Below are 24,984 nucleotides of genomic sequence, written 5' to 3'. Positions count from 1 at the left end.
AGCAGACACAGCAAACAAGACTTCCTGCCCACTATTAAAATGAACGAATGTTCATTTTGTTTAAGTACGAATGATTAACAAAGCAGTATATCGATAGATAATTTGAATGATGTTTCTACAAATAGCATTTTTGGTAAGTGCTCATCAAGCGAACAGGAGAAAATAGGAATTATACTCATTGATTAACATTGTAGTTATACATCTACCCAGTAGGATGCCACAGTTGAACCAAATAGGTTTACTTGGAGGTTGCATAGGATTAGAGATTACAGAAGTATGTAAAAAGTATAGACTAACAGGTTGGAATTTGGAATATTATTTTAAAAAAGAATAGGCATTTCAAAACGGTACTGAACTAACTCACAATGAACAGGCTACCAAACAATAAAACAAAGGAAAACAGTTTTGACACTTATTTATTTACTGTATTTGTATACCGCCTTTCTCAGCCAATTGGCGACTCAAGGCGGTTATTGACAGTCTTATTGACAGTCAACAGTGTAAAAACTGTCAGCATTTAAAAAATGATGACAGTTTAAAATTACTTACTTACTTACTTAGGCGATCCTTTGTTGTCCGAGTAAGATTGTTCTCCAAGTTCGGTGTCCTGGAAGTGGGTACATAGGTGACTGTGGATCCCTATTCTTGATCTGAATGTCCTCCCGCAGTGAGGGCATCAGTTTCCAGTGGAAAGCAGTCCCAGTCGGGGTTGGCTTGATGCACCTTCCTCTTGGCACGTTTCTCTCTTTCACTTTCCATTCATGCCTCTTCAAATTCAACAGCACTGCTGGTCACAGCTGACCTCCAGCTAGAGCGCTCAAGGGCCAGGGCTTCCCAGTTCTCAGTGTCTATGCCACAGTTTTTAAGGTTGGCTTTGAGCTCATCTTTAAATCTCTTTTCCAGTCCTCAAACATTCCATTTTCCGTTCTTGAGTTCGGAGTAGAGCAACTGCTTTGGGAGACAGTGATCGGCATTCAGACAACGTGGCTGATCCAGCGGAGTTGATGGAGGAGGACCATCGCTTCAATGCTGGTGGTCTTTGCTTCTTCCAGCACGCTGACATTTGTCCACCTGTCCTCTCAAGAGATTTGCAGGATTTTTTTGGAGGCAACGCTGAGGGAAACATTCCAGGAGTTGCATGTGTAGATAGTTTAAAATATTCTGCATCTGATGAGAGACAGTGGCCCCATCTATACTGATGATTTAATGCAGTTCAATGCTAGCTTAACAAACTGACACTCAGACAACAAACCTCCACAAAAGCTCGCAAAAGGACGTCTTTAATGTGCACCTGTGGTCTGTAGTTTGTGCAGGCTGCCAATGGGTTCCAGGATTTCTTGTGTAATGATCTGCATAGCAAAACCACTTTCAATACCAGTTTGAAACTGAACTAAATCGTCAGTGTAGATGGAGACTTAGACTACAAAACTTTATAGAGCCATAGAAGTATTGGTAGATACCCTAAGAGGCATCCATTCCTCACCCTTGCAATGCGGAAATATACAATCAAAGCCATCGTGACAGATGGCACTCCAGTCCCTGCTTTAAAACTCCAAAGGAAGATGTTCTGCCACAGAGTATTCAACTGTCAAACAGTTACCATTTGAAAGACAGGTCGTGCTTTGTCTTCTCAGTTTCAAAGTTGTTACAAAATTGTATTGCATACTGATTATCCAGACTAACACAACAGTGTATTTGAATTTTAAATTACAGAGTTAAAACAGAAAATATATGTTAGACCATGGGGAAGATTGATGTGTACAGTAGACATGGGCGATAAATAAATACTGTACTTCAAGTACCAAGAAAGGAATAATGAGATGTAACACTTGAGCTGATAAAACGGTATAAAAGGGTGAGGTTGTGGGAGTAATTATTAAGTTTTCATAAACTGGTTGTATGACCAAATATTGTTCATTCCCATGAAGATTATTCTTAACTTTTTAAAATAGCCATAAATTATTCTTTTGTTTTTGATACCATGCTTTTTAATACACAGTCAAGCAACACTCGACCACTCATGTATTTAACTGACTAAAATCTCCTCTAAAATGGAGACATCTGACATTGTAGCACTAAAACCCCAAATGGAAGAGTGGCCTTCTACAAAGGTATCTCACTGTTTATTCACCCTGTAAGAGTCAGAAGGCAGCATAGCAGGGAGTTCAGCCTGGTGTTATGAAATCATGGAGCAGGAATGTGCCTCGGTGAAATGCTGAAGTCAGTATGACAGGGCTGTATGCTTCAAAGATGTGGAGTTGGTAAAGGATTTTAAAAGAGAGAGGAAAAAAGAGCTCGTGATGGGAAGAAATATATGGGACCACAGGAAGACGACTTGGAACTAAAGCGATCCAGTGAAAATGTCTTACCCATTTAGAGTTCTACACTGTGCTTTTAGGACTAGTTACTCCATCTTTCCTGTAAATAATATTACAAGCTGTGTCTTTGCTAGGACATTTGCAACAAATCCAATAAACTAATTATGTTGTGTGAAATATTTTTTAAAAGCCAGACCAGTCTAGTATTCTTACAGAAGAGATCAAATAGACACCAGGACTAGGTATATATTTTAATTTTCATTCCACTGTATTACGATTATTTTTCTGTTGATTTCACTGAATAACTTTGGGTAAAGCTTCAGACCTAATTGGTGAAATATAGAAATGTGGCAGGTGATAGTGTTCTTCTCATCTCACTGCAAGCCAAGAAGGTTTTGCAGTTTCTGACCAGACTGCAGATAAAGCACACAAGGAGGAATAATAATACAAAGAAAGAGATGGCAATTCAAGTCATGCTTTCGCATGACATCTCCAGCCCAGCCTGTTAGAATATCAGCCAGCATGCTGATATTTCCTATGCCATTATACATTATTATCCACCTTACTAAACCACCTTATCCTTTAACTAGCTCACGTAGTGGCTTTCTTCCCCCCACTCCAAAATTAGTCTGCTGTTATTGTTGTTGCTAGCTATTATTGTTATGTTGTTTTACGCTGTTTTATGCTGTCTTGTTATTGCTTTGTTTTAATTGTATTCTGCCTTGGCCTTGGACCCCATGTAAGCTGCCCTGAGTCCCTTCGGGGAGATGGAGGTGTGGTAGAAAAATAAAGTTCTTCTTCTTCATGCCAACACCTTAAACCAGTGCTTCTCAACCTGGGGTCCCCAGATGGTTTTGGCCTTCAACTCCCAGAAATCCTAACAGCTAGTATACTGGCTGGGATTTCTGGGAGTTGTAGGCCAAAAACATCTGGGGACTCCAGGTTGAGAACCACTGCCTTAAATCAACCTAAGATCTACAGACATACTTGCAGGAACACCTCAGCAAGCAAGAGTTCAAAAGTGGCAGGTTAAAACCTGAAACCTCAATCAGTGGCTGTTATGATGAGTAACTCCTTCCTGGGCACACAGAAGGCTGAGCGACTTGGAGGGTGCTGAACAGACTGCACTTTGGCACCACAAGGTGCAGAGCTAACTTGAAGAAATTGGGCTACAAAGGGGAGTCCACGACATGAGAGTGTGGAGAAGAGCAAACCACAGACCACCTATTACAATGCAGCCTGAGCCCTGCCACGTGCACAAAGGATGACCTTCTTATAGCAACACCAGAGGCACTTGAAGTGGCCAGCTTCTGGTCAAAGGAAATTTAGCATAATGCCAAGGTTTTATCTTTGTTTGTGGTTTTTCCATGCACTATAATTGCATTCTCAATTCACTTCTGACACGATAAATAAATAAATGCCTTTGTCACCTTCTGACTTATGGTGACTCCATGAATTTTCTAGGTTTTTCATGTTTGCACGTTTCAATTTATTTCTGTCCTTCTATGTCCTGCTGAAACAAAACAAAATGTCAAAATATATCAAAAATATACAGAAAAATTAAGATGCAAATTAAGCAAATGGTTTTGCCCTACTTTGATATTCACATTTAAGATGCCGTTTTGGGGCTTCAGATGCCAACTGTCAAGATGAAGTGAAAAATTCCCGGCTTTGCAGCCTTACTTTGGAAGAGACAGACTAATCAAACTTTGAGCATGCCACTGAACTGATCTAAAGCAGCAAAGCTAATTCTAAATACAGGTGGTGTGTGTGTGGTTTCTTTGGGTTGGGGTGGGGGGAATGAGAGAAAGAATGAAGGAACACAGGAAGAGAAGAGGGAATCGCTGCTGACATATGTGACAAGGAAGATTGATGGTTTCCCTCTCTAGTTTTCCCTACTGTGAAGGCACACAGGGGGTGGGGAAAGGGACGAAGAAGCTGCTGTGCCAAGGACAAAGCAGGCTGCTTCACTGGAACCGGCTGAACACTGATTAATGAGGCAGCAGCAACTCAGGAAACGGAGAAAGATCATGCTTAGCCTTACTCCATACTTTTACTTAATTATAATTTGATCTACAAAATTCCACATGGTTTTCATTGTTTGCTAGGTATGAATTCTTAAACCGGTCCCAAAAAGAGACACAGCTAAAACACACAAGACGACGAGGAGGCAAGAGGAAGAAAAGGAGCTCTTTCACAGGAGGGCTTTATTGTGAATTGAAGAATGCACATTTTTAATCCATTGAGAAAAATAGTGGAAACAAACCACACACAAGACCATATTAGGAACTTAAAGTCTATTTCTCACCCTTCACTAAAAGTACTGCCAACGCTGCTTAGCATTAAGTCAAACTATTTGGTATGCAGACATGCCACCCTTTTAAAAATCTCTTTTCAGTCAGAATATTACAGTATCATATGATGCATCCATACCAAGAAAAAGATTATATTATATATTTTATTATGTTTTAATCTGTTTTACCACTATGTTACTATTTAATTGTTTTTTTAACTTTTGTGTTGTGCTTTTTAATTTGATTGGGATTGTTAGCTGCCTTGTGCCCCCATGGAGGAAAAGTGGGGTATAAATAAAATTAATATAATAATATTATATTATTAATATTATATTAGCACAGCAGATTAATCACCAAGCTGCAATAATTCTTGCCAACTGGAAGGCTGACAGTTCGAAGCTCAGGTCAGGGTGAGTGCCTAACCTTTGGCCTAGCTTCTGCCTACCTAGCGGTTCAAAAACAAATCTGAGTAGATAAATAGGAATGGCATTAAAGCTGGGAGGTATTTAAGGTAGGGCATTTTGATCAGAAAAAAGAGGAAGTTTACAAACAAAGAAAGCTCTTTGGTAAGGACAGCATCACCTGTGGCAGGAACCAAGCATAGCCTCCAAAGATGCCGAAAGATGGGAAAAGCCTATATATACACATCTCTATCTGTTGTCTGTCATGTTATTGTTATTGTATAAACGGCATTGAATGTTTGCCATATTTGTGTTCTGTGATTCACCCTGAGTCCCCTTCGGAGTGAGAAGGGTGGAATATAAATACTGTAAACAAACAAACAAATAAATAAAATACTATACTATATATAGACAATTGGACTACTACAATGGGAAGAGGAAAACCTCTCCACATTAAACGTTAGTGGATTGAAAATATCACTATCATTTTAAAGACTGATAGCAAGTCACGTGCAGGTTGCAATTGCATAGGTATTGAGTACTCCGCTGCACAATAAAGTTTTAATTCAAATTCAGTTCAATAGAAAAGAAAGTTAATGCTGTAGGTTTATAATTATCTACCTGAGAATAAGCCCCACTGAACTCTCTGAGACATGTTCTCAAATAAATATGTACAGTTTAGGATGTTTATAAATCAAAATAAATATGCAGCTAAACTATATCAAACAATGCATTAGAACTATAAACCTGAAATATTTTAAAGACTTATTTTATAAAACTCTACTACATACTTTTGAAAAGTGACTGTAAATATTTAGACATTACAGCACTCACCACAAACACTATCAGGATTTGGAGCTCATCCTTAGTCCTAACCTAAACCACAAAGGTTTTGCTCCATGCTCATGTTTCTTTTCGTTCTCATTCCTTTTCCTTCCTTTTTCTACTAATTGCTCTTATTTTTCCTCCTCCTCCAGAAGTTCTATAAAACACTCTAAAGAAACAAATTAAAGAAAAGTAACCGTATTACAAAAAAAGATCTTCTTGGGAAGTAACATATCAAAATTTGTGGGTTTCAAAACACCAGTCAAAGACCAACTCTCAAAAAGACCATACACCCAGAGCAGCGTTTCTCAACCTGGGGGTATGGGCCTCTGGTGCGGTCATGAGGGAGGTTTCAGAGGGGTTGCCAAAGATCATTAGAAAACACGTATTTCTGATGGTGTTAGGAACCCTTTTAGCAGAGAAGGCTGAGATCTCTCTGCCTGTTCTTCTCTCCCCTTTTTAGTGTTGGTGAACAACAACTTCCAGAATTCCAAAACACCTCCCCCCCCAATCCCACCAGTATTCAATGTTAGACATGTAGGTAATGGGCCAAGTTTGGTGCAGATCCATTGTGGGCTGGGTTCAGGGTGCTCTTTGATTGTAGGTGAACTATAAATCTCAGCAACTACAACTCCCAAATGCAAAGGTCTATTTTCCCCAAACTCCACTAGTGTTCACACTTGGGCATATTGAGTATTCATGCCTAGTTTCATCCAGATCTATCATTGTTTGAGTCTACAGTGCTCTCTGGATGTAGGTGAATTACAACTCCAAAACTCAAGGTCAATGCCCACCAAACCCTTCCAGTATTTTCTGTTGGTCATGGGAGTTCTGTGTGCCAAGTTGGGTTCAATTCCATCGTTGGTGTAGTTCGGAATGCTCTTTGATTGTAGATGAACTATAAATCCCAGCAACTCCAACTCCCAAATGACAAAATCAACCCCCCCCCCCCAACCCCAAGAGTATTCAAATTTGGGCACATCAGGAATTTGTGCCAAATTTGGTCTAGTGAATGAAAATACATCCTGCATATCAGATATTTACATTACGATTCATAATAGTAGCAAAATTACAGTTATGAAGTCGCAACAAAAATAATTTTATGGTTGTGGGTCACCACAACATGAACTGTATTAAGGTGTTGAGGCATTCGGAAGGTTGAGAACCACTACACTAGAGCATAAGGTACCTAACGCAAAAATAATATGCCACAATGCATACAAAATCTTTTGTTAGAAAGTGTAGCCACAAGCAAATACACACAATGTATCTGTATCCAGCAAGTATGTGGGTCAGATGCTACTAAAGCCATCTGTTTCACACTACTACCTTTGGTAGGCATGAAAAAAATTTCTTACAGCACTTACTGAAGGGATAGTCAGAAACAGGAAGGCATCATGTAGCACCTAAATGACACATACTTTTGCTAAACCTTTAAGGTGAATAGGATTATTTGATATCTTTTCTGTATTGAATACAATATTTTGTTCTCTCACCCCCCCCCCCCCCCCAAATACACTACAGGTTTCTGATCATTCAGCTGCTCAGGAAATATGTCCTGATACAAATTCATTTTATAATTGAGAAATGCAGTCCCCCATATCTAAGGAGTCAACATCCATAGATTCAACCACCCATGGCTTGAAAGTATTGGTAAATTTCCCAACGAGAAACCTTGATTTTGTCATTTTATACAAGGGACACTATTTTGCTACACTATTTTTTACTATAAATGGGGGTCCTGGAACCAGCCCCAGGGGATACCAAGGGCACGCCATACATGAAACCAGACTGATCTTGCATCAACTTTAGAAATTTCAGCAAGTGTCTACAACCACAGCAATTGATATCTGCTGCAATTGAACCTTGCATGAGTGCATGTATGAGGATGGTTGCAAGAATGGATTTGTTAGAAAGATAATCTTAGAAATAGCAAGACAACATTTATGATTGTTTTTGCTGATTTTAAAAAGTGAAGCGTGAATTCTTACTGCATTGAAAATAACAAAAACTGAGTCATTATACCCAGTTGTCCTAGTTTCCAACAAACCTCACAACCTCTGAGGATGCTTGCCACAGATGCAGGCATAACGCCAGGAGAGAATGCTTCTAGAACATGGCCATACAGCCGAAAAACCTACAACAATCCAGTGATTCCGGCCATGAAAGCCTTCGACAATACATTAAGTCATTATAGGCCAAGTTAGTCTAAAATACTCATGTTTTCCAGCAAGTCATAAGGTTATTAAATACTGCAGTTCATGCATATCAGAATATCACAGTTCATAAAATACTTCCATCTTCCCCATTCTGTGAGTCTCCTTGTAACTCCTGTCCATTTCATTGCCTTCTCTCAATGTTTTTCTGTTCTTCCTACACATGACCTATTTATATTTTCTTTTCATCCAGCTCTGGCTACTGATGTAAATCCAAGGTTCATAAAAGGTTATCACTGGCCTGTTGCTGTTATCACATCTGCAGCTGGATATGGTAAGAGATAAACAATGCACTATCTCAGAAAAACAACTAATATTCATAGTGAAAGCAGAGTTAATGTATTTCCCAGACTTCTTTGGTACCTGGTTTCATCTGACCATATGACATTCTCCCAAGACTCTTCAGGATCATCCAAATGCTTTCTAGCAAACTTCAGCCGGCCCCAGGCATGTACTGGCTTAAGCAGGGGGACACGTCTGGCACTGCAGGATCAGAGTCCCTGGTGGCATCATGTTTTACTGATGGTAGTCTTTGTCATGCTGATCCCAGCTCTCTGCAGGTCATTCACTAGGTCCCCCCCCCTGTGGTTCTGGGATTTTTTCTTACCATTCTTGTGATCATTTTTACTCTTGCGTGGAACCCCAGATCGAGGGAGATTATCAGGGATCTTGTATATCTTCCATTTTCTAATTATTGCTCCCACAGTTGATTGCTTCATACCAAGCTGCTTGCCTATTACAGATTCAGTCTTCCCAGTCTGGTGCAGGGTGACAATTTTGTTTCTGGTGTCCTTCGACAGCTCTTTGACCTTCATCACAGTGGAGTTTGGTGTGTGACTGGTTGAGTTTGTGGACAGGTGTCTTTTATACTGATAACAAGTTCAAATAGGTGCCATTACTACAGGTAATGAGTGGAGGACAGAAGAGCCTGTCTGTGAGACCCGGAAATCTTGCTTGTTCATAGGAGACCAAATACTCATTTTCCACCATAATTTGCAAATAAATTAGTTAAAAATCAAAGAATGTGATTTTCTGAATGTGTTTTCTCATGTTGTCTCTCATTGTTGAGGTCAACCTATGATGTCAATTACAGGACTCTCTCATCCTTTTAAGTGGGACAATTGGTATCTGACTAAATACTTTTTTTCCTCACTGTAAGTAAACAAAACATCTTGAACTGAAAGCAATTCCCATTATACCCAGTCCATATGGCAGATAATCAAGAGCAGTGGGAGTTGTTGTCAATAAAATTTATTTATTTATTTACTTCAGCTTTTCTCACCCCTGGGGGGACTCAAAGTGGTTTCCAACATATTCATGGCAAAATTTAATGTCTAACAAAGCATGAAAACCTATCATATAACAACAGTAACATAAACTATCAATTATATCATAAAATGTAACTACAATTAAACATTAAAACAAGGGATTAAAAACATGTTAATATAAACATTAAAATCACATGATCCACAAGCATGGTCCAGGCTGTTCCAGTATCAAATAACAATTGCACATAATCCGTGGTCATTTCTTGCCCTGCTTGCTGCCCAAATGCTTAGTTCCACAGCCATGTTTTTGCTTTTTCCCCTAAAGGCTAAGAGGGAGGGTGCTGATCTAATTTTGTTGGGAGGGTGTTCCATAGAGGAAGGCCCACCACTGAGAAAGCCCTGTCTCTCCTCCCCACGAGTCGCTCCTGCGAAGGAGGCAGGACCGAGAGTGGGGCCTCCCTGGACCATCTTAGCCTCTGAGATGGTTCACAGAGGGATATTCATTTGGACAGCTAAGCTGGTTTTTACATGTAAGGTAAAAACTAAAGCGCACAAACCATTATGTGTGTGTGTGTGTGTATATATGTATATGTATGTATGTATGTATGTATGTATATATATATGACCCTCTGTATCCACGGATTCTCTGTACATGGATCCAATTGTCTTTTGAAGGTAATCATAAAACAGATGTGGCCTTCAATGACAATGAGTGCCACCCCTGCTATAGACAAACTAGTACAACACCAAAAGCCTATGGCTGGATCTACAATGCCCTATATCCCAGGATGTGATCCCAGATCACCTGCTTTGCACTGGATTATATGAGTCTACACTGCCAGTCTATCTGGGATGAGAAAATATTCTGGGATCAGATCCTGGAATATAGGATCGTGTAGCTCCAGCCTATGTTTCCGCAACCCACCTTCACCATTCCCCAACATTCATCCTTGTATAAAAGAACTAAGCAAACAAACCAAACTTCCTGCTAGGATAAAAAGGGCAAGGGTAAAAATAATAAAACTTTTAATAATAAAACTTTATTTATATACCACTCTATCTCCCCGAGGGGGACTCAGGACGATTTCCAAGTGACATCACCAAAACATACAGAGTAATCAGCATAACATAAAGTTAACAAAACAAAATAAGCATAAAATTATCACAACAACACACACATATATATATTAAAAATAATCCTGCCTGTTCAGGGCAATTAAAAGGCTGGGCCGAGGCGAGTGCAAACTCAAAATATGAGGGGGCTGGGAATTAAGTACAGTGCTATAACAAGCTAACGACAATAGCAGGTACGGGTCTATGGCTGCTCATTTCCAGGGCCTATTAGAGGAATGACCGGGGTAATAGGTAAGAAGTGCAAGGCCATGTTCAACAATGTTTGGGGCCGAGCTAGAACTGGCCATTCTCAAAGGCTTGTTGAAACCACCGGTTTCCAAGCTCTTACGAAAGGAGGGGAGGGATGGGGCCTGTCTTATTTCCCTTGGAAGGGCATTCCAGAGGAGGGGGGCCACCATCGAGAAGGCCCTTTCTCTTGTCCCCGCCAACCGTACTTGAGCTTTGTTAAAACAAACAAACAAACAAACAAACAAAGAAGCCTCCTTGTTTGAGGTTGTTAACTGTGAGTCTTTCCACACAGTCATATAACCCAGAATATCAAGGCAGAAAATCCCATATTATCTGCTTTAAACTGGGTTAAAGCAGATAATATATCTGCCATATATCTCAGTTCAAAGCAGATAATGTGGGATTTTGTTCAGCTTTGTGGAAGGGGCCAAATATGTTCATTAGATGTTCCTGCATGGTAGAGGGTTGGACTGGATGGCCTCTGGGGTATCTTCTCTGATTCTGAGGGCTCTTCCACACAACCCATTAACCCAGAATACCAAGGCAGAAAATCTCACAAAATCTGCTTTGAATTGGGATATCTGACTCAGATAATGTGGGATTTTCTGCTTTGATATTCTGGGATTTAGGGCTGCCTGGAAGGGCGCATAGTTTGCTTGCTTCTCCTTTCCCCAAGGTTAGCCGGTAACTTTCAGGGAGAAGCAGGAAGTTTCGGGTCTTTCCGAGTTTACAGCTTGACACACTTGAATCTCACCACCGCAACACACTCGCACGTAGCTTCGCCAGCTCTATATCCAACACGCTCCGGGGAAAACAGTGAAATATATTCACAGGCCACTTCGCTTGAAGACGGAGAGAAGAGCCCTCAGGCTTCGCATGGAGGTAAAATAAGGGCTCTCCTCTCTCGTTCCCACCCCAAAAGCGACAGAAACCGGGCTACCTGCAGGAAGTGAAGGCTCCGCATGGATGTTCTGGGCGCCGCCATGTTGGAAGGAGGGGAAAGCGATCATGTGACTCTGCGCCTGCGCACTCAAGCTCTGCAAGGTTTGTTCTCTGCTAGGACGTGTAGGCGTGAGCAGCAGAGGGTTTGGGCGGTGGAGCCTGCAACTGGGAGTTACATGCGCCATTCTCTAAGGCCCCCTCCACGCAGCTGTATAAAGTCCACATTGAATTGGGTTATATGCCTGTGTGGACTTAGATAACTCAGTTCAAAGCAGCTATTGTGGGATTTTCTTGATAGGGGTCTGAAGAACAAGCCCTATGAGGAGCGGCTTAAAGAAGCCTGAAGAAGAGAAGGCTGAGGAGACATGATAACCATGTATAAATATGTGAGGGGAAGTCATAGGGAGGAGGGAGCAAGCTTGTTTTCTGCTGCCCTGGAGACTAGGACACAATGGAGCAATGGCTTCAAACTTCAAGAAAGGAGATTCCATCTGAACATTAGGAAGGACTTCCTGATTGTGAGAGCCGTTCAGCAGTGGAACTCTCTACCCTGGAGTGTGGTGGAGGCTCCTCCTTTGGGAGCTTTTAAACAGAGACTGGATGGCCATCTGTTGGGGTTGCTTTGAATGCAATTTCCCTGCTTTTTGGCAGGGGGTTGGACTGGATGGCCCATGAGGTCTCTTCCAACTTTATGATTCTATCATATTCTGAGTTATATGGCAGTGTAGAAAGGCCCTGCATTATCTGAGGGCCCTTCCACACAGCCATATAACCCAGAATATGATAGAATTTGAGGGCCCTTCCACACAGCCATATAACCCAGAATATCAAGGCAGAAAATCCCACATTATCTGCTTTGAACTGGGTTATCTGAGTTCACACTGCCATATCTTCCAGTTCAAAGCAGAAAATGGGGGATTTTATTCAGCTGTGTGGAAGGGGCTTTAGATAATCCAGTTCAAAGCAGATAATATGGATTATCTGCTTTGATATTCTGGATTACTTGGCAGTGTAGAAGGGCCCTAAGATAAAACAAATTTGTAACACAACACAGGTCATTTCACCTTCAAGTCTTGCCCCTTTTTTTGTTTAGCTCAAAGATTTATGAATCTTTACGTTTATTTTACTAGCTTCTCTGCTACTCATGTAACATTGGAGTCATTGAGGGAACCTCCAAACATGACAAAAATATAGGCCCCTTCTATACTTCCATATAATCCAAATTATCAAAGCAGATAATTCACACTATCTGCTTTGAATTGGATTATATGAGTCTACAGGTTGTTAACAGGAGTGGCGCTCAGGGAGCACACAACTCCTCTGCTGCATCAGCTCCACTGGCTGCCAGTTTGCTACCGGGCTCAATTCAAAGTGCTGGCTTTAGCCTATAAAGCCCTAAACGGTTCCGGCCCAGTTTATCTATCCGAACGCATCTCTTCCTATGAACTCTCCAGGAACTTGAGATCATCCGAGGAGGTCCTGCTCTCGATCCTGCCTGCTTCGCAAGCATGTCTGGTGGGAATGAGAGACAGGGCCTTCTCTGTGGTGGCCCCTCGGCTGTGGAACTCCCTGCCTAGGGATATTAGATTAGCCCCCTCCCTCCTGACCTTTCGGAAAAGAGTAAAAACTTGGCTGTTCGAGTAAGCATTTGGAACCTCGGAATAAATAGACAAACTTGAATCGGAAAATGACCCAGGAATGGCCCAAGACGATGAAACGTATGAGGATTTGAACGAGAGGGCATAGTTTTTTTTCTTAAATTGTTATTATGCACTGTCTTTATGTTTAAATGCACTATAATGTTTCTTTTTTGCTTATCAGTGTATGTATTTTTATGGCATCGAATTGTGCCGACTGTGTATGCCAACCTGAGTCGCCTTCGGGCTGATATGGGCGGGATAGAAAGAATGTAAATAATAAATAAATAAATACACTGCCATATAACCCAGTTCAAAGAAGATAATCTGGATTTGGTTCTGTTCTATTATCCCGACAGGGGCCACAAGGGGGCGGTAGAGAGAGAAGAGTTGCCCATTTTAGGAGGATAGAGGCTGGGTTGAAGTAGGAAAACAATTTCCCCATTTTCCTGTTAATTCCCTACCCATGTCCCTGTTGTGAAAACAATCCTCATTTATGATATGGGATGAGTGGAGTGGGAATAACCAGCAAAACAAGGGAAAATGGTTTTCCTCCTTTAAACCCCCCCCCCCCACCAAATAAAATGGACTATCCTTCTCTTGCTAGTGCCCCTTAGTGGCCTCCGCCCGGGTAATGAAACAGTACCCTTGATTTCATATGGCAGTGTAGAAGGCCCCATTGCTGTCCATTGCTATTTGTAGGTGCTTAGACTTCGAGGATTGTTAGACATTCTTTCTTACTAGATACGATCTTAAAGTAATGAGACATTAATTTAAAGCAGTTGGCTGTATAACTTGATTACAGATAGGCCGCAATACTGACATGAGATAGGTGTTGCTTCCCATGGCTTGGGTATAATAATACTTTTGGATAGCATTGGAAACAGATTCACAAAAGTAAATTATATCAATTCTAGTTGATTTAATATTGCTTTACTAATAGTTTATTTTCACAACATGGCAATCATTCTTCAAAGCCAGTGTAAGTCCTTTCTTTTATTTATTGTGAGTGCTGTTTTTGAATATATTACCTATAATGTAGGGAATGGGGATTATTTGGCTGAGGTCAATGTCCACGAAAAGGGTCTGGCAGTCGGAAAGGCCCCTATGTTACTCTGACTGAAGGGTCACTTCCATTGATTCCCATGGACTTGTCTATTCATAATGGCCCTTGGCTACCATTGGTTGAACTGGTCAGTCAATGGTCATATTTCATGGATTGGGAATAGGCTGATGGGGACTGCAATCTACCGCTACTAAATCTGCCAAGGAAGAAGGGATAAAAATATGAACGACACATCCAACTGTGAAGAAGACTGACCAATAATATTACAATTCTAATCACCTAGAATCCTCTCACATAGTCATAGATGCTTGGGAAGTGTTCGACTTGTGATTTTGTGATACAAAATCCAGCATAAAGATCTCATTTGCTGTGACATACTGTGTTTTTGTGTCAGTAAAATAATAATAATAATAATAATAATAATAGACTCTGCAAGGAAGAAGATGAAACAATACATCACATCCTCAGCTGCTGCAAGAAGATTCTGCAGACAGACTACAAGCAGAGGCATAACACCGTTGCTCCGATGCCTGTGACAAAGAACTGGTGGGATCACAAGCTTGAAAAAGTTACAGAAAATGAACATGTCAAACTACTCTGGGACTTCCAAATTCAGACTGACAAGAGTTTTGGAGCATAATACTCCTGACCTCATGATCGTGTTAAAAAACAAAGTATGGATCATCGATATTGCAATCCCAGGTGACAGCAGGATTGAAGAGAAACAACCGGAAAAGCTGACACGATATGAGGATTTAAAGATCGAACTGCAAAGACTCTGGAACAAGCCCGTCAAGGTGGTCCCAGTGGTGATCGGCACACTGGGTGCAGTGCCTAAAGACCTTGGCCTGCACTTAAACACAATTGGCGCTGACAAAATTATCATCTGCCAGATGCAAAAGGCTACTTACTGGGATCTGCATGCATTATTTGCCGATGCATCACACAGTTCTAGACACTTGGGAAATGTCCAACGTGTGATTCAATACAACAGCCAGCAGAGTGATTTTGTCTGCTGTGGACTCATCTTCTTGTGTTTAAAATAATAATAATAACAACAGCGATAATAATTTTATTTCTTATCCGCCTCTCCCCATGGCCTGAGGCAGGTCACATCATTGCCAAAGCACACAAAAATTTCCTTACCTTTATACCAATTTGAGGGCGAGGGTTTTTTTTTTAAACCCAGAAATGAGCCAATTCCACCTAAACCGTACACAAATTTAGTTGGTTACTTCCTTCCCCCGGTAGAGAAAGGCTAACCATCAGACAAAATGGGATCATAAGTGACATATCATGACTAGCACGCTGAGACATGCATATGTGGCTCATGAGGGTTGCAGGGGAGTGGAGTGCCCCTCTATCCTGCATGGTTATTCAACAGTGTTTTACACAGCTAGATTTCAGAGCTACAGAGAAATTAAATACATATAATGTTGAACTATCACTTAAAATTACATGACAAAAATGCATAACTTAGCTGTTGCTGGAAGGGAAATGAAATCATGCAATTCCAATGAAGCCAGTGTGCTGTTGCTATACTTACCATGCTAAGAGAGTGACTGTATATCTCTATTTTCCATCTGCAATTTTTGAGGGGGTGAAGGAGTAAGGAAGGGCATTTTTCTACATGCTGTTGTTTTATCATCCATTATGCTTTTCCTGCTCTTTTTATTCATTTCAAATCTGTGTTTCCTGTCATATGTAGATTGAAAACAGAACATTGCTGGGTGAAAGTTCTCTATTGCAAACATCTGTGACTGAACAAGGATTTGTGTTTCCATGTCCTGGAAGATCAAGGGGATTTCTTCCTTCTCCAGATGCACACCTTCAGTCTGAGGCAATGTGGTGGTAACAAAACTAATAGAAACTCTGCCAGAAACATCTGTATTTGTCATCATCATCCTTGTTGTTCTATAACACCAGCACCAAGTTTTTGTTTTCCTGAATGCAATGGTTTGCTCATTTGAGGGCATCTCCTTAGAAAAGAAAGTGTTGATGATCCTGGTCTTCCCTTCTCCTGCTTAAAATAGATTACCTGTGCCTATATAAATAATGGACTTGCACATAATCAAAATGCATTCTTGCCCCTGTCCATATATTTAAGAACAGCCACCCTTAAAGTTTTATGGTTTAACATAGCTGGGTTCTTAGAAATTGTTTGGCATCTCAGCTTTTGGCAGAAACGTTTTTTGTAAAGAGTCTCACAAACTTGTTAAGAAGGGCTTTAAACTGTGTTATCTGGGAGACGTAGACTGTATTCGTGCAGGCAGGAGTTTATCAGGAGAGAATACTCCAACTGGGCAGAGAGCACAAAAACTCAACAGAAAGAAGGAAAAAAGCCTTAAATAAGCAGCTAGGGTAGAATGGACTATGGTCTTTGGTGTCTTTAAATTAATGCATAAAGCATAGGAAATAAACAAGATGAACCTGAACTCTTGATATAACAAAGCAATATTGATATAATTGGCTTCACTGAAATCTGGTGGGACAAGGCTCACGATTGGAATGTAGTAATAGAGGGGTATAATATATTTCTGAGAAATGAACCAAACAAGGTTGTTTACACTTGCGAGGGGATCCATGACCTAAATCTTGGAAGCCAGGTTAGGAGTATCTTGGTAAAAATTAAGGGGAAAAGAAACTACAGGGACATCATTGTGGGGGGTCTGCTAAACACCTCCAAACCAGATTGACAACTTGGAGGATATTTTCCTTGAACAGACAACCACACACCTGTATGCTGCTGACACCTTAATATATTTCTTAATGTCTTCAAAATCAGCCTTAGCTAAGAATAGCATGCCTCCTCCAAATGAATGCCGAGAAGAGGTAATGGGCTGGATGAAGAAAAACAAATTAAAACTGAATCCAGATAAGACAGAGGTGCTTGCCATCATGGGTCCCAACCTGGGGATGTTGATGTGTCAACCAATTCTAGAAGGGGGTACACTCCACCTGAAAGACTGAGTATGCAGCTTGGGAGTGCTCCTGGATCTGTCTCTAAATGTCAACCCAGAAAAAAGTGATGATCAGGAGTAATTACAACCAGCTTCAGCTGACGTACCAGCTGTGCCACTTCCTAGAATTGGGGGACCCTTCCTGGAATTGGTAGATTAAGGGAATGCTATGGATGCAGCATATCTTGATTTCAGTGTTTACTACCAGCTTTGGCTGATGAACCAGCTGTGCCCCTTCCTAGAATTGGAGGGCTCTTCCTGGAATTGGTAGATGAAGGGAATGCTATGGATGTAGCATATCTTGATTTCAGTAAGTCAGATGTAGGATATCTTGACTTCATTTAACAAGCCCTCTATGATATTCTCAAAAGACTGGAGGTGGTAAAATATATGCTTCATCAGGAATTCTTAAACTTTTCCACTCGGGATCTCTTTTGGCTCAATAAATTTAATGTGATCCCAAGTATATAGCTATAGAGAATTTCCATTAAATTCAAACATTTTTAATAATGAATTAGCATTTGTAAGACTAGTTAAAAAGGCTGATTTTTCTTTTAATGAATTACAGCCGAGAGGTCTTCTGCAGAGTTTACTGTAAACACTACAAAACATTTGTACCCACGGTTTTAAAAGGCAATGTTCCTGTTAGGTGGATTGGGAATTGTTTAACTGGATGAACCCAAAGGGTACCAACCAATGGCTCTCCTTCACCATGGAGAGAAGTGTCTAATGAGGTACCACAGGTTTGTGTCCAGGGCCCAATGGACACAATGAATTGTACAATGGAACAGAGGATATGTGTATCGAATTTGCAGGTGACATCACATTGGGAGCTGATAACCCAGAGGACAGGGCCGGAATCCCAAATGATCCCAGGTTGGAGAGCTAGGCTGAAAATAACAAAATGAATCATCCCGGATACACTACACTACACTTATGTCCATAATCTCACCACATTAGAGCAGATGTAGTTTCTATCCACTTTAAATCCCGTGGCTGTATTTTTTAGGAAGGGGCTTTTAACATTCTCAGCCAGAGAAGTTCTCAGACTCCTTAAATGACAAGGTGGGGTAAAAGTGAGCACTACTTCGAACACTTGTTCATGGACGTTGTGGGACATCGAACCATTGACAGACTTAACAATTTTTGTTTAAAATAAAAATACATATGTTGGTTTCCTGTTCACTCTTTTAGCAATGCCTATACCTGAAATACCTTCATTAGGCTCTGAAAATCTGCAACAGTATGGAGAAGGAGTAGAAAGAACATTTTCCAAGGCATTACCTAAAAATCTTCTGAGCAATTTCAGTCCACCTTTGAGCACAATAGTGTTTGAAAGATGTTGCCTTGATTTTCTGGAACGAAAGGTGTCAGAATTGGAACAAAATCTAATGTGACTGTGAAAGCTGCTTAAAGACTAAACAAAAAATAATAACTTTCTAAATATAATGAAGTAAATATAGATTTGAGATGCACAACCATATGATGTTTAGGTTTTTCTTTTGGAGATTACTTTTGACAAAAGAACATAATAAATTTGTTTTTATGTAAAGGAGTAATTTTATAGAGCACTTTATGAGGGCCCTTCAAGATATGGCAGAAACCTGGGAGGAAGAGGGTTAAAATAACCTGCTTCCTTTTTTGGAGATTACTTTTGGAGATTACTTTTGACAAAACAACATAATAAATTTCTTTTTATGTAAAAGAGTAATTTTATAGAGCACTTTCTAAGGGCCCTTCAAAACATGGCAGAAACCTGGGAGGAAGAGGGTTAAAATAACCTGCTTCCTCTCGGGTTTCTGTCCCCAATCCAAACCCTGGGCTTTTCCTTTAGGGATGGCTGTCACGATGCCAGGGCTCTGCTGGTACGCAGGCAGAGGTGAACCGAACAAACACCCAGTTTGTATCAAACAGTTTAATTAAAGCAGTACTTATTTTCTGGCTGTTTTAATAGTCCAAAATATAAAACTTAAAGATAGCACTCAGCCACAGAATATAAAACAAAAACTGATAGCAAATGCTACACCGTAGTCAAAGGGTCCTGTCCAGTGGTCAAATGCCAAGAGTTCAATGAGTAAAGTCCAGCGATAAAATCTATACCATAGTCAAAAGTCAGTCCAGAGATTCAAGGTTCCAGGGTTCCAAGACTTCAGAAGACAGGTCAGGATACCGAAAATCCACAAGCCTGGGGGAAAACCAGCAGCATCTACCACCAAAATAAGACAAATACTTTTCTCCTGAAGATCAGTGCCAAGGCTAGCTCCTTATATCCAGTAACACCCTGCTGCAACCCATCTCGTGCATTTATTTACTTATTCATTTACTACATTTATATACCGCACTTCTCAGCCCGCAGACGACTCAGGGTGGTGTACAGTCAGCATCAAAACATAAAATACGATAAAAACAATTAATTGCAGGCCTCCACACTTAATTGCTTTCACTCATAAACGCTTACTTACAGATTACTCTGCCCTTTAGAACTAAGACTTACATTAACCCTTCCATCACCAATTGCTAAGCCTGCCACCACCAACCACAGAACATGATACATGACAATGGTTAGATGTCATCCAGGATTAATTCTCTGTGTTAATTCACTTTTTCCTGAGGCCTCGTTTGGATGCCTCACAAAAAATCAAGATAGGTCCCGCATTTTGAGCCTATTTGGAAGGGCCCTAAGAAATACCATGCAAGTTTTCTTCCATTTGTGTGTTGAGAACAGTGTATGAATTCTTAAAAGAGTATCATGTTTAAAATACTAGAATGAACTTTAGTCACATTCTGAAAGCAATGCACCTAGTTTAGTGGGTAACATTAGTGACACTAAAAAAGAAGGACTCCATGACAGATCTGTAAGTGCATTTTTTTCAGGAGGACAGTCACCTTATTCCTCATTCATTGTATGTTGTTTTTACTGAGATATTACCAACATAAAGCAAGGAACTGAAGAAACATGTAGTAAGACACATAGTTACTGCCTATTTGCAAGTACACTCCGGCTGTGTTCACATCTGCAGGACATTTAGCAGCTTTCATCTGGTTGTGTTTGTGCAAATACAGTTCCATATTCACCAATAATTCCTGAGGCTAAAGGCCTTTCTCCTGTAACCTTGTTAATATTCTCATAAGGCCTGGTGTGAATGCTCACAGCACTGGAGTAGAATTTAATCTGGTGAGACTCTCCCCCCTACAAAAAAAAAATCCTCATGTCTCTTACTTTCTCTCTTTCTCGCACTAGGGTGGCCTCTAGTTTCCTGGCCACCCAACATGAGGAGACGTTCTCCCTCCCTCGTCATTCTCAGTTTCAAGGAATTTCCTTTTGTCAAAGGCAGGCTGTGATTGACATATTTTCCTCCTCTCAAAGTGCAACCTTATTAATACTTGATTTAACCATATCCTTATGGAGTTCATAGAACAGCTACCTTGGTGTAAAGGAGGAGACTCCTTGTCAGGTAAAACCATCAACACTTTAGCCTTAAAAAAGAATCAGAGTGATCACTTTCTAATTTAGAGAAAAGTAATGCACCAAGATAGTTTAATAGTTGAAAATCGTTCCAGGTTTACATCCTTGGAAGGGATCATTTTTACACAGCTGAACACTCTAATATTAAGCGGATTAGATGTATAAGAGCAGAAGAACAGTTTTCAAATACTATCTTCCCTATACATTTCCTAAATGTAGGAAAGTCCACTCATTCAGTGGCCACCACCATTTGCTGTATGTGGATAGGATTGTTGTCCTGCCCTACAGAAGTTTTGCAGGAACTAGTGACATAACGCACATGGAACACTACGCGATACTGAAATAGTATTGTAGAATCATAGAGTTGGATCAGACCTCATGGGCCATCCAGTCCAACCCCCTGCCAAGAAGCAGGAAAATCACATTCAAAGCACCCCCAACAGATGGCCATTTAGCCTCTGCTTAAAAGCCTCCAAAGAAAGAGCCTTGATTACAGTCTGGGGCAGAGAGTTCCACTGCTGAACAGCTCTCATAGTAAGGAAGTTCTCCAAATGTTCAGGTGGAACCTCCTTTCCTGGAGTTTGAAGCCATTGCGTCCTAGTCTCCAGGGCAACTGAAAACAAGCTTGCTTCCTCCTCCCTATGATTTCCCCTCACATATTTATACATGGCTATCATGTCTCCTCTCAACCTTCTCTTCTTCAGGCTAAACATGCCCAGCTCTTTAAGCCACTCCTCATGGGGCTTGTTCTCCTGACACTTGATCATTTTAGTCACCCTCCTCTGGACACATTCCAGCTTGTCAACATCTCCCTTCGACTGTGGTGCCCAGAACTGGACACTGTGATTCCAGGTGTGGTCTGACCAAGGCAGAATAGAGGGGTAGCATGACTTCCCTGGATCTAGATGCTATACTCCTATTTATGCACTCCAAAATCCCTTTGGCTTTTTTAGCCGCCACATGACATTCTTGGCTCATGTTTAACTTGTCCATGAGGACTCCAAGATCTTTTTTACGTGTACTTCTCTCAAGCCAGACGTCTCCCATTCTGTATCTTTGCATTTCATTTTTTCTGTTTAAGCAGAGTATCTTGCATTTGTCACTGTTGAAATTCATTTTGTTACTTTTGGCCCATCCTCTCTCTAATCTGTTCAGATTGTTTTGAATTCTGCTCCTGTCTTCCTGAGTATTGGCTATCTCTTCCAATTTGGTGTCGTCTGCAAACTTGATGATGATGCCTTCTAACCCTTCATCTAAGTCATTAATAAAGAAATATAATGCAGTGAACTAAATGCAAATGAACAGAGGCTTCATTTTCTTTATCCTAAAGAGGGATTGCCACTCCAAGAGCTTTAAAGCAATCTGTCATTTTCTAGAAGCAGAACAATTTAATTCCCTTTCTACATATCTGATTAACTCCCTGGCACACGCATATGCTTGCTACTGAAACTGTCAACAATTAATGCTGTTTAAGACCATTTTAGCTGCAGCATCTTGATGTACTTTCAACACATCTTGAAAAAAAAGAAAGGTCGAGCACTGGGACTACCTGGACTGATTTTGTGAAATGCAGAACAAATAAACAGTGGGCATGATGGAATTCAGGTGCTGGGCAGGTGTTCAGATTTGCTGTCTGATTTTGCAAAATGAGCTCAGCCAATCATGTATGGCCTTCTAAAATAGCACACAATTACTGCACACAGAGAAACGCCATCCGTCAGAGTGCATTGTAAGTTTTTACAGATCCTGCTCAGTGGCAGCAAAAGCATGAAAAAAGGTACACAGTACTTTGTCCTGAAGCATTTTTTGAATCTGCCACCTCTCGATCTTTTGTTTAGTTTACAGTTTTACTGTGGCTCACATCTGGGGTAACTTTTGACTTTTGAGCAGCTGGCCCCTCTATCTTTAACCAAAGCCTGATTTACAGCAATTAAAAAAATATTCTTGCAAATCAAGCTGTTTGAAGGCAAAATAAACAAACAGAAATCTGGAGCCAGATTTCCCCCTCCCCAGTCAGTTAAAGTAATTATCTGCTAGTAACTACAGTCCCTTGCTGTCTGGTCAATGATACTATATGGATGGTGAGCAAGGTCACAAAGCTTATTTAGACAGACTAATTATATATATACACACACACACACATATACATACACACACACATATATATACACACACACATATACATAAATATACATATATACACATACATACACATATATACACATACACACTATTTGTTTCATTAATCTGTCACAAAGTAAAGTGTACAGAAAGACAGAATTTTGTCTTGATTCTCGATCTAGACAAACACATCTGAGTAAAAATTATTCATAGTGTTTATAATCCAGGTCTTATTAACACTCCAGAATGCAATGTTGTGTACATTTTATTGTTGCTGTTATTTGCAATCAAGCTGATTTTGATTTATGGTGACCCTGTGAATGAGAGAGCTTCAAGAACCTTGATCACCAACAACCCTACTCAGGTCTTTTAAAATCACAATAGTGGCTTCTGTGGGTTGATGTGAGTTTTCAGGGCTGTATGTCCATGTTCCGGAAGCATTCTCTCCTGACATTTCTCCCACATCTATGGCAGGCATCCTCAGAGGTTTTGAGGTAATCTACCTCTGAGGATACCTGCCATAGATGTGGGTGAAATATCAGGAGATAATGCTTCTGGAACATCGCCAAACAGGCCAGAAAACTCACAGCAACCCATTGATTCCAGCCACGAAAGCCTTCAACAACACAGTGGCTTCCTTGATTTAATCAATCAGTGTGTAGTATAGTTTCCCTCTCTTCATTCTGACATTAACTTTATGAAGCAGCAGCATCTTTTCAAACAAATCACGTTGTCCTATGATGTATCCGAACTGCAACAGCCCAGGCCAGTCATATTTGCTTCTTGTGTGAGTTCAGGGCTGCTTTACTGTAAGCATCAGTTATTTGTACTTTTGCAAAGAACTAAAATCCTGGGGCCTATCCTTCATCTCCTTCAAATCAACACTGTGTCAGAAAAGATTTTCTATCTCTTAGCTGACACAAACCCTATGGTTACTCACAAGGTGTCTCTTTTTGCCCTGGTTGCACAGAAAATCCGGACAAGACTAGTTTCTGATATTGCAGTCGATTGTGCTGGGTAGTTTTAATAATGCGATATCTGTTTGGTTTTATTGGTTTTTAATTATGCAGGTGCGAGTCCATACAGTATGTAATATTTTAAGGGTGCATCTCGTCATCAATATACGTAGCATTTTAGGGATTTATAGGATTTTTATTGTGATGTTATTTTTTGCCATTCTGTATTTATTTTGCTGTAATGTATCACCAGGCTTGGCTTTATGTAAGTCACTCCAAGTCCCCTCTGGGAAGATGGTGGCGGGGTATAAATAAAGATGATGATGATGATGATGATTATTATTATTATTATTATTATTATGTATTTATATTGTATTTAATAATCTGGTTTTCATGTGTTTATCTATTTGCCTTATATGTGAAAGACCTATGGTCTAAGCATTGAATAAACTTGACTTGTACTTTTTCAGTTCACAGCATCTATAAAACTCTTCTTTTTTGTTGCTTAAATATTTCTATTTTTATTGTCATTGTTCATTATATACAATATAATACTGTTATAAATGACTATTTACAATTCTTTGTTATCCCATCCACCCTCCCTTACCTGCCTGTCACAGACATTTACATACTACTTCCCTGTCAGTCTTCTAACTAGTAAATTACTCTCTCTACTCTATTATCTAGTTTCCTTAATAATAGATATATTTCAGCTAGGTATATAATCAAATTATGTAAAGGTGGTTTGAATTTCGTATTATTTTGACACACATAGCTAATAAACATATGGCCTCAAAAATGTTCTTTTATTTCTCCCCTAGACCATCAATTCCATTCAACAACAACATTTTATTATGATCCAAAGACCCCTTATTCAACTACTGACCTAACTATTCAACTACTGATCATTGTTTAGTGCTCTCCCATCTTGCTGAGAAACTCGTCAGATTACTACAAGACAAACTGTTTGTGGCCTTCATGGAGCTGAAATCAGCATTCAATTCCATCTCAAGAAACAAACTATGGGGAAAGCTGGCAACCTGAGCCAACTCTTTGGTGAGATATCCATGTCCAGAGGGTCAAGGATGCACCCTTGCCTCCACCCTATTCAACATATTCATAAATGACATAGAAGATACCCCTTTGGACCCT

At 40.2% G+C, this 24,984-nt stretch overlaps 1 protein-coding gene and 1 long non-coding RNA gene across 2 annotated transcripts in view; one reads left to right on the top strand and one right to left on the bottom strand.

Annotated features, from left to right (window-relative positions):
- WARS2 (tryptophanyl tRNA synthetase 2, mitochondrial) overlaps positions 1 to 11,714 on the bottom strand; it is a 32,773-nt gene extending 21,059 nt beyond the window's left edge. Inside the window, exon 1 of the mRNA XM_060762575.2 lies at positions 11,625 to 11,714. Within this exon, the coding sequence (XP_060618558.2) occupies positions 11,625 to 11,669 (45 nt within the window). The 5' untranslated portion in view covers positions 11,670 to 11,714. The remainder of the gene's footprint in view (positions 1 to 11,624) is intronic.
- LOC132767512 (uncharacterized) overlaps positions 1 to 16,319 on the top strand; it is a 53,269-nt gene extending 36,950 nt beyond the window's left edge. Inside the window, exons 2-3 of the long non-coding RNA XR_009630649.2 lie at positions 8,248 to 8,328; positions 16,038 to 16,319. This is a non-coding gene — a long non-coding RNA (uncharacterized lncRNA). The remainder of the gene's footprint in view (positions 1 to 8,247; positions 8,329 to 16,037) is intronic.
- The last annotated feature ends 8,665 nt before the right edge of the window (positions 16,320 to 24,984 follow it).

This window comes from Anolis sagrei, chromosome 2, assembly GCF_037176765.1.
Source record: "Anolis sagrei isolate rAnoSag1 chromosome 2, rAnoSag1.mat, whole genome shotgun sequence".
Classification (NCBI taxonomy): Eukaryota; Metazoa; Chordata; class Lepidosauria; order Squamata; family Dactyloidae; genus Anolis; species Anolis sagrei.
The sequence above is the reverse complement of the archived record's forward strand: the minus strand, read 5'-3'. Positions and strand labels throughout refer to the sequence as shown.